At 44.1% G+C, this 10,601-nt stretch overlaps 1 protein-coding gene across 1 annotated transcript; it reads left to right on the top strand.

Annotated features, from left to right (window-relative positions):
- Positions 1-1,597: 1,597 nt before the first annotated feature.
- LOC108256474 (patched domain-containing protein 3) lies at positions 1,598-10,180 on the top strand. Its single transcript, XM_047158602.2, has 4 exons — positions 1,598-3,400; positions 4,403-4,524; positions 5,204-5,349; positions 6,007-10,180. The coding sequence occupies exons 1-4, from the start codon at positions 2,684-2,686 to the stop codon at positions 7,665-7,667; spliced, it is 2,646 nt and encodes an 881-aa protein (XP_047014558.1). The 5' UTR covers positions 1,598-2,683; the 3' UTR covers positions 7,668-10,180.
- The last annotated feature ends 421 nt before the right edge of the window (positions 10,181-10,601 follow it).

Raw genomic sequence — 10,601 nt, 5'->3', positions numbered from 1 at the left:
AGTCAAAGACTGAAGCATTTGGTTGCAGTTATTGCTGCTAAAGGTGGCACAGTACAGTATTCTACATATCTGCCGAGTTTGGGTTGAAATATTTTGGAGTATTTCTTTAATGCCTTGTACTACCTCATTACTTTTCGACTCAACGACCTGTTCCAGAGGTCTTAACCTAAAACAACCACCGCATCGTATTCACATTTATTCTATAACGCTGTAAAAGTAGAAGCAATAAACACAGACCGATTTCTCTGCCACGTCGTTTATTGCATTCCCTTTGTTTCGCAATCAATATTGAATCATTTTAATTTGATATTCACCCATATAAAACCGTCCTGTCAGTCACTTCAGATCCTTGTATTTGTAAATCTTAGTAATTTAAGGAACAAAATTTGACCTACAGCTATTTATTTCCTATTGCAAGATAACAATTAGAAGCAGAAGAAGAAGAAGAAGAAGAAGAAGAAGGAGAAGAAGAATCTTTATTTAGAGAGCACCTTTAAAACTAGCTCAAACGAGTAGTAATATGCAGACGATAGTAATAGTAGTAGAATATACGAGGGCAAATAAAAGATGGAGTGAAAATATATGAGTGTGAAAATAAACACAAGGAGATTAAAAAGTACACAGGTATTAAATAAAATGAACGTTTTTCCAATCCTCAGCTCTACAGATTGTATCCTCTTCCTGTTCTGGGCTGACAGGAGCGGATCCCCACGCGGGTTCCTGCTCGTATAGATCATCTACCTCAGAGTTCGATGCGCTGTCCATTCTGAGATGCTTTTCAGCTCACCGTGGGTGTAAAGAGTGGTTATTTGACTTTCTGTAGCCTTCCTGTCAGCTTGAACCAGTCTGGACGTTCGTTTCTGACCTCTCGCATCGACAAGGTCCTGCTGCTCATTGTAAGTGTAAACTCTAGAGACTGCTGCGTGTGAAAAGCCCAGGAGATCAGGAGTTTCTGAAATACTCAAACTGGCACCAAACGACCAAACTACAGTCAAATTCACCGAGATCACGCACACACAGTGTAAACTATGCAGTAAATGTCAGTGTCACTGCTGTCCTGAGAACGGTGCACCGCCACCATATGCCACGTCTAGTCTCGTCCTCAGTGATCCTTTGACGATCATAGATTGGGTAATTATATACATACAAAGTTACCTATGTGCTCGTTAGACCTGACAAAACAGCAAATGAGAGGATGTACTGTATACTGTACATAAACATAGGCACATTTCTGTGTTTTCCCTATCGTGACACATCTGGCCCGGATCATGAAGTCTCAGCCGTATTGGCTCGAAAGCCCTGGAGTAACCCGTCACACTCACATTATCAGTGTAATAAATATAATCAATAGCGGTGTGCTGGCTTGCTTATGAGGACCTAAAGTAACCACGCCAGTTTTATCAGTAGACGGAAGTGTATTATAGCAAATAAAAGAAAGGACTTCCTTCATTGTAATCAGGTCAGTCTATCGAAAACAAACGTAGCACTATTTTGCAGTTTATCAGCAAATCCGAATGAAAACCTTTCATTCAACTGCATTTTCTCGATTCTGTGTTGGGCTGCATTTACTTAAGACGGTCAACCAGCATCCCCCTGGCCTTTATCCATGGTTTTATGGAAAACAGATATTCCATGATCGGAAAAAAAAACAACAGGAGACCGTCACCAATCGTGAACATCTTCATCTACCGTCGTTAAACGTCCTCCGGCTCTTTGTGACGTTCGGTAAGGACCTGTGCTTCACGTCCGGAGCTAACGCTGTTAACCGTAAGCGTACATGGCGTTAATATCTCCACTCGAGTGTCTGTACACGACGCGGGACGTGAACGAACCTGTCGGGGCTTCGAAGAAGATAGCTACTCTTACGAATCCAACGAATCTATGCTAATCTTAACCGGCAAAGGACGCAGGTATTATTCTGCTGTAATTGAGATTTCAACTCACCAGGAAAGAACACACACACGAAAAAGCAAATTAAGTAAAGGGGCACTCATGTCATTCACAAAGCGACGGCGAATAAGTGCAGGAAAAAGAAAAAAAAACGTCACGGAGATTTACAGATGTCCTTGAGAAAAGTCTAAGTCTACATTTATTTGTAAGGGACCGTGTACAAAACGATATGACAACACAGACATGAAATTTTGGAGTTGTAAATTCAAACTCCGAATAAAACATAACAGGGGATTCGACCCTTGTTGTAAACCGCACGACCTCACAAGGGCACGACGCCTAGTTTGGGAGCTCCTGGGTTCCATTAAAAGCGAGATACCTGCGAACATCCCGTAATAGAACGCAGAAATGATCCGTTATCAAATTCGTCGGAAAAGACGCCGCGATCCGTGCAGGTTTCTAAATCGGTAAGGAGCGGAAAGTGAAGTAAACGTCCAAAAGTGCGCCGTGTTTAGAAATGCCTTCCTTATTTAGCTCAGCGTTAATATGATCAGACCTTTAGACCACTTTTATTACAGTACTCAAGAGATCTTGAGGAAATATAGAGAGGGGGAAAAACACTGAGTGTGATATTTTTGTGTCCTATGAACTTACAAAGTGATTCATTTAATGAAAATACTTCCCTGTTGTTCCTTCCAAAAGAGGCCGGGTTATAGACAGATAAAGCCTATATAAAGGACATCGATCCGGATCGCTCTACACTGCTCGACGTCGTCATTCCTCTCAGAGCGTCATGCCGCGCTTTCGGACCGACTGCATCGAGAAGCCTTTCTCCAGGCTCTTTGAGAAGCTCGGGCATGTGGTGGGTTCTTCTCCTGAGTGGTTCATCATCGTTCCTCTTCTCATGTCCTTGGCGTTCGGCGGAGGCCTGCTTTTTCTCGCCGAGCTCGAGGATAATGACATAGAGAACCAGTTCACACCCATCAACGGATCGTCGAAGGAAGCCAGGCTTTTCGTGATGAAGAATTTCCCAATTAACGACTCCATGTTCTCAAGCCAAAGACTCTACGCCGAAGGGAAGTACGCAATAACCGTCCTGTCTACTGAAAACGGAGACAACATTCTCACAGAGAGTCCTTTCGAAGAAGTCGTTCGTATTAACAACGTAGTGACCGGTCTTCTGGTGAAGGTCGGACAGACAGACGTAGGCTTCAAGGATCTGTGCACCACCGTGGATGGAGAGTGCGTCAGCAACGCCATAATAGACATCTCTGAAAACAACGCAGACAAAATCGGACAGATGAATATAACGTTTCCAACGTACGCTTTCAGAGGCGGTCTCATCTTCCTCGGCTCTGAACTCGGTGGTGTGGAAACATCTGGAAATACGATTCAGAAGGCCCAAGCGATCAGACTTTTCTACTTTCTGAAAAATATCTCCGGTTCCAACGACTGGCTGAGAGAATTCCATCACGTCCTTCATGCCGAAGCAAACAACAAGAAAGTCAAGGTATGATACAGACGATGCCGAGAGACAAAATAATGAACGAATTATCATCCATCTTGTACCGCTTACTCCTTTATCAGGGTCGCAGGGAACCTGGAGCCAATCCCAGGGAGAATCGGGCACGAGGCGGGGTACACCCTGGACAGGGTGCCAATTCATCACAGGGCACAATCACGTACACACTCACACACCCATTCATACACTACGGACACTTTAGACACGCCAATCAGACTACCGTGCATGTGTTTGGACTGGGGGAGGAAACCGGAGTACCCGGAGGAAACCCCCGCAGCACGGGGAGAACATGCAAACTCCGCACACACACACAGGGCCACGGTGTGAATCGAACCCCCGACCCTGGAGGTGTGAGGCGAACGTGCTAACCACTAAGGCGCTGAGTAATTTTCCATAACACAAGTTTATATTAATGCTCTCATTCTAATATAGTATCGTTTCCATAGTAACAGCGATACATTCACAGCGACGTATACGGTGAACATTCGACATACACGGATGTTTGTTTCTTTTTTTTAAAAAAAAAAGCGCACGTAACTGTCGATGTGGTGACGTTTCCGGCGAGGGGATGTCGTCCAGCATCGGTGCTTAGCAACGACCGTTGTTCACGACGAGCTGGATTTTCTCTCCTCCCCGGCTTATCGACTTCAAGCGAGAAAAAAACAAAAGAAGAACTTTTATAAAATGCGACCGTAGACGGATAAAAAGTACAGGTCGTTCCGTAATAAGTAAAAGAACGTGCCATCGTTACGAAAGGACGTTACACGGGGTTGGGGAGAGTAACCCTGCTTCACACACGTCACACCACCGTGTTGTTTTCCTCCAGTATAACTGCACGCCCTGCCGTGTTTAATTCCTTCCTCACTGTGTATTAAGAAGTGAAACATTAAAGTGCCACGTTAAAGATTTGAGCCCAGCTGAAAATAAAAGGTGTTTAAAATATGTTTTTATTTACTTGTTTTTTGCTCCTCCCCCCCCTCCCCCTTCCAGATATCTCACTTTACCTCACTGTCCAGGCAGGAGGAGGTGCAGAAACACACTACCGATGGCCTCCCGTTTTTCTCCATCACCTACGTCCTTGCAATCCTGTTCTCCATAATATCGTGTATGCGGTAAGTTTTTGAGAGCACCTCCGAATTCTGTCGAGATCTCCCCGCGACCAAATCAGTGCGCGGAATGTTCACCAAGCACGCGTGTGCCGTTGACGAGAAGGAAGTAGAGAGATATGAGGAGCACACACGGTACACACTCACATTAACATCATGAGAGGCGAAACGATTGTTTTTCACAATCTCGAAGGAAAACTGTATAATTACGTCTCACTATATGTTTCCCCAATTCACAAAGTCTATTCACATCCTCTGGTCCAGGATATACGCGGAACAGCCACGAGAGGTTGGTTCCTGCTCTCGGTCGTTCCCTCACCACCGTGTCTTTTTTCTCTCTTGAATTCGCCGAGGCGAAAAAGTCGGTACGGCTTGTTACAGTATGCTACCGAGAAACCACACACTCTATGTCCTCTGCGCTGACACTGGAGACTCCTTCCATGTAAACAGAACAGGGCCTTGCTCGAAGGCCCGACAGTGGCAGCTTGAACCCCAGCTTTAACCGCCAAGCCACCACTGCCCCGTTACTATAGAAACAATAGGAAACGACGATGAGCGGGTTCATTTAAACCTGAACTACTGTCAGCTGCTGTAACAGAAAACCAATCGGCACCTTCTGACCCATGAGATTCGAGAATTCTTCATGCGGATGCAGTATTTGATGTGTTCTCTATCTGTCTGTTAGACTGGACAACGTGAGGAACAGGCTGTGGGTGGCGTTTGTGGGTGTCCTTTCTGCCGGACTGGCCGTCATCAGCAGTTTTGGCCTGTTGCTGTATGCCGGAGTGCCGTTCGTCATAACCGTGGCTAACTCGCCTTTCTTAATTCTGGGTAAGGTACAGAAATATTCAGTACAAAAACATCATGTACTCATATTAAAATAATAATAATAATAATAATAATAATAATAATAATAATAATAAGATTTGACTTATGACTTATGACTACCATATTATGTGAATCTTTAAGCTCCGCCCAATTCACAATCACATCATGTGATATATCTCTGGAAAGCTTCCTGACCCGCACACACACACACACACACACACACACACACACACACACACACACACACACACACACACACACTTTACACACTTTTTCTTTTTCTTTTTTTTTTTTACAGTGCGTTGTATTTTCTTGTCTAGACAATAAATAAATGATTTTAAATAAAATACATCAAAAGACTAGGATTTTATTTTGGATAATTATGCACATTTATGCATATTTATTCAGCAGAAGCCTCTCCAACAATCAGCTGTTTTTGATTTTGACCCGATATGTCTCACCTTAAAAAACTTTATTTTTTTTTGGATAGTGTTGAAAGTTTAAGATCTAAATGAATGTAAACGAACTCATTAATTTCACTGAAATGACTTGCTGCTTGGGTAGAGGGAATGTCAGAAATGGCTCATGCTCCAGATGTTTTGAAATGAGTTGTCCTCAAACTACATTTGGTTAACTGTTCGAACTGTCTCTGCCTTTCAGGCATCGGTGTTGACGATATGTTCATCATGCTGGCCAACTGGCAGCAGACCGACGTCAGAGACAGTGTTGCGAAGCGAATGGCAGACACTTATAAAGAAGCCGCCATGTCCATTACCATCACGACGCTCACCAACGTGCTGGGCTTCTACATCGGCCTCACGAGCGACTTCGCGTCCGTCCGGGTCTTCTGCCTGTACACCAGCACGGCCATTATATTCTGTTTCCTGTACAACATCACCTTCTTCGGAGGCTTTCTGGCCCTCAACGGGAGGCGAGAAGCAGGGAACCGACACTGGCTGACCTGCTTGAGGATCCCACTCGAGAGTCCGGCGGGTAGATCCAAGGCTTACGCCCTCTGCTGCACAGGAGGAGACTTTGACCGGCAGACTGGCACTGAGAAAGAGCAGCCGGTTAATCATTTCTTCAAAAAGTACTACGGCCCCATTCTTACCAAGACACCGACCAAGGTGTGTGTGATATTCCTGTATCTTGGGTATCTCGCTGCTGGGATTTACGGATGCTTCCTTTTGGAACAGGGGATCGAAATGAAACATCTAGCAGCAGACGACTCCTACGTAATCATGTTCTATGACGACGAGAAGAAGTACTTTTCCAGTTACGGCCCAAACGTCATGGTGGTAGTGACTGAGGAGTTTCCCTACTGGGACCAGTGCAGAAGATCTGAGCTAGGGCGCTGTATGGAAGACTTCAACAAGCTCAGTTTTGTCGACAAGGATCTGTATACCTCTTGGCTTGACTCTTATGTGACGTTTACTCAAACCACGGGACAAGACGTAAACAACGAGACTGTTTTTAAAACCAACCTGCCAAACTTCTTCAACCGCGTCCCTGAGTTCGGGCAAGACGTGAACATCGTGAACGGCACAATCGTTGCCTCTCGTTTTTTTGTGCAGACTATAAACATCGTCAACGCTGCTATGGAGATAACGATGTTTAACGAGCTTAGAAACACAGCGGAATACTGTAGAGCAGCAAATCTACTGGTGTTTCATCCCATGTTCATCTACTTAGACCAATACACCGTGATAGTGAGCAGCACTGTTCAGAACGTGGCCGTCACCGCAGCGGTCATGCTGGTCATCTCGCTTATCCTGATCCCCAACCCTCTGTGCTCTCTCTGGGTCACGTTCTCCATCGGCTCGGTCATCACCGGGGTCTCTGGCTTCATGGCGTTATGGAGCGTCAATCTCGACTCCATTTCCATGATCATTCTGGTCGTGTGTATTGGTTTCACTGTTGACTTTTCAGCCCATATTTCCTACTCCTTCGTCTCGAGCAAGCAAGAAACCGCCAACGAGCGTGCTATCGACGCCCTGTTTTGTTTGGGCTATCCTATACTGCAAGGCGCTTTGTCCACCATAATAGGCGTCTTGGTGTTAGCCGGCTCCAAGAACCACATCTTTCGAACCTTCTTTAAAATCATGTTTCTCGTCATGGTGTTTGGTTTGCTGCACGGCATTGTGTTCATCCCGGTGTTCCTCACGTGTTTCTCCTGCGTCTCGAACAAACGTCCTGACGATCGCAAGACGTGCGACGAGGAAAGCTCGGGACGGAGTACGGAGACACGGCAGACTCAAATATATGTCACTCAAAATTCTAACCGATGGTCAGGAGGAACATGGGACCCTGACTGTCCGTGACAATCAGAACGAAAACGTTCTCCCGTTATTTTAGGGCTTCGCTTCAAGAAACATTATTGTACATGCAGCATGTCGACTGTATCTGTCACGTAGCTAACGCCGCTCGGTAGTGCTGCTACAATTCATTTAACTGCAGTAAATCAAACAGCTCGTAAATAGTCACATCTATCTTAGCGTTCGAATAGTGGATTAACACAGGAAACGCATTTTAATGCGGCTCAACGACACCGCCACATAGCTAACACGGAATACTGCACTTAATTAAAATGCTTTTTCCGTTTAGCTGCGCCATAAAAATGTAAATCTTCAATGAAATGAACCAAGACTAGCTCTTAACTAAGTCTATTCTGATGTCTTCATTCATTCGTCAACAAATAACCCCCCCATAATGCTCCTCACAACACGAACGACTTATCCCTAACGCCGAAACGTTTACATATGATCTGTCTTCGCGAGGTTTCAATCCTTAGATCACAGGTCTAGATTGATATATCCGGTGTCCCCGGTTCGATTCTGAGCTCGGGTGGGAATTCATGTTCTCGCCATGTCCGTGTGGGTTTTCACTAGGTTCTCCAAATTCCTTCCACTGGCTAAAAATGTGATGCTAGGTGGATTGGCTCTGCTAGATTGCCCCAGGTGTGCGTGAATGTGTGAGAGAGAGTGTGTGTGTGTGTGTGCATGGCTTTAAAGAAAAACACTGAAGGAAGGTGCATACCTTTATTAGTGGTTAGTGTTAACAGCATGCTAGGGAATTATTTCATTTAAAAAAAAATAAATAAAAAAATGCCATGGCTGGAAAAAGGTCCGAAAGCGTTACAGAGCATAGTACTGGCATTGACGTGTTACATAAAAAATTCCATTTCCGAAACGTGAAACACGATGCACATGACATTTCTTTTCCACTGTAACCTGAAGAAAATCTTGTTTCACCACCAGAGGTCACCATCTCCAGAGTTCTAACCTGTTCCCATGGTTACCATGGATCAATCTTACCCTGTTTGTAATTTACGCTCATTAATCCTTTTATTATCCCTTAAAAAGAAAAGTCACGTGTGAATGATCAGACGTGAAATTCGCACATTTTAGACAGATCGTTAGATCACGCCAGAAGTTGGTTCTTTTGGGGTGGAAAAATTGTTTATACATCATCATTTGACTATGAGTCTTGGGATTACATTTGGATATGGATTACTCACATCACACACACACACACACACACACACACACACACACACACACACACACACACACACACACAGGTGTAAATGCGCCCAAGACTTTCAATAAGATTTAAAGTTGATCACTTAAACCATGTCAGGTCTGATGTTAAAGTTAATGAAATAAGTGCAAATCATCCTGTCTGATAAACTAAAATCCTCTCTCGATACATCGTGTCATGTTTTCGGCAACTGAAAACGATTTCCTGATGCAAACGAACACGAGAAGCAGCACAGGAAGTTGGTTGTGCGATGTTATGAGCTCGTGTATGTGTAGATTAACATGTGAGACCATCGATCTGAAACGACCAGCAACCAGTCCCAGATACCAGACGTATGAAACGAGGACGTGTTCTTCAGGACCGTAGTCTCGCATGTGTTCTTTCGTGGGAACCTGAGATCCCGTACCTGATGTGTAATCCGGGTCCGGTGCAGGATTTCTGATTGCTGGGCCACGGAAAAATCCAACCCGCTATTTCTTAGGACAATCTGCTGCTGATGAAACTGAGACCTCTCTGGGGGAGGAAGGAATCGAGTAAAAAGCAAGACTAGCTCTTTCTAAATGGATTCTTTGGCCGTATAGTCCTTGTTGATCGGCTGTATGGAATGTGTTTTAAATATTCATGAATCCATAAACGTTTACGGGCACCATAGCGACAGGTCTGGGTAACACAGCAGCCGAGGAAAGGAAGGAGGAGATTCGCTGCTACGTACAGTACTTCAAGCTCTTGTTATTATTATTATTATTATTATTATTATTATTATTATCATGAGCTCGGCTTCAGCGTCACGGGTCAAACGTCACCCTTTTCATTGCAGTGATGAAGGAAACGAACCTGAAATGTTTCAACTGCTAACTAAAGGTACCGAGTGTTAAAAAAATTCAACAGATGTACAGTATATAACCACAAATTAATGCCCAATATTAGGTTAAACACTCGGCGTCGTTCCGTTGTAGGAAGATAATCGACAACTGATGACGCGGCGAAGCAGAAAAGTTGATTCTTTTCCGATAAAAAGCCAATCCTGAAGTGTTTTATTCCTCTTGTGCTACAGCAATTTGTCAACAATTACAATTTTTATTTAAAAAAAACAAAAAAAACAAAAACAAATACAGGACATGTCATCATTTTTTTTTTTTTTATCCATTTAAAGTTACATTTAACACAAGTTAGTTCCTGTTTTCACGTACATTATAGCAGCTATAAACAGTCGTTCCCGCACCGCGCTCTATTTTCTCTCTCTTGACGTTAATAAGACAGAAAAATTAAATAAATCACGCAGCAGGTCCTCTGTCCTGAAGATTTCGGGGGGGGTTGGGGGGGACTCTTGAGGGTGGAGTCTCCTTCCATAATGTCGATCGTAAGTCGTAACGGGAACTGATTTGTTGTGCAGATGGTCCACGATATACCTATAGAGGAATAAAATGTATTGTGTGTCATTCTTTAATGAATAAAAAAGTAGCTAATTGTTGGGGGCTTGCTGTAGTATTTGTGGAATGAAACACTCCGAGACATTGTTATAGGAATATAATCAATTTTTGGGATGGTAAGAGTAACAGTAACAGTAACAGGGGAGCAGTAGTGGGTTACAGGTCAGAAGGTCGGGGGTTCGAGCCCCAGCACTGCCAAGCTGCCACGGTCGGGCCCTTGAGCAAGGCCCTTAACCCTCTCTGACCTCAACCTCCTAACATGCTGGGGTATGCGAAGAAAAAAGA

The sequence above is a fragment of the Ictalurus punctatus genome, chromosome 1 (genome assembly GCF_001660625.3).
Source record: "Ictalurus punctatus breed USDA103 chromosome 1, Coco_2.0, whole genome shotgun sequence".
NCBI lineage: Eukaryota > Metazoa > Chordata > Actinopteri > Siluriformes > Ictaluridae > Ictalurus > Ictalurus punctatus.
The sequence above is the reverse complement of the archived record's forward strand: the minus strand, read 5'-3'. Positions and strand labels throughout refer to the sequence as shown.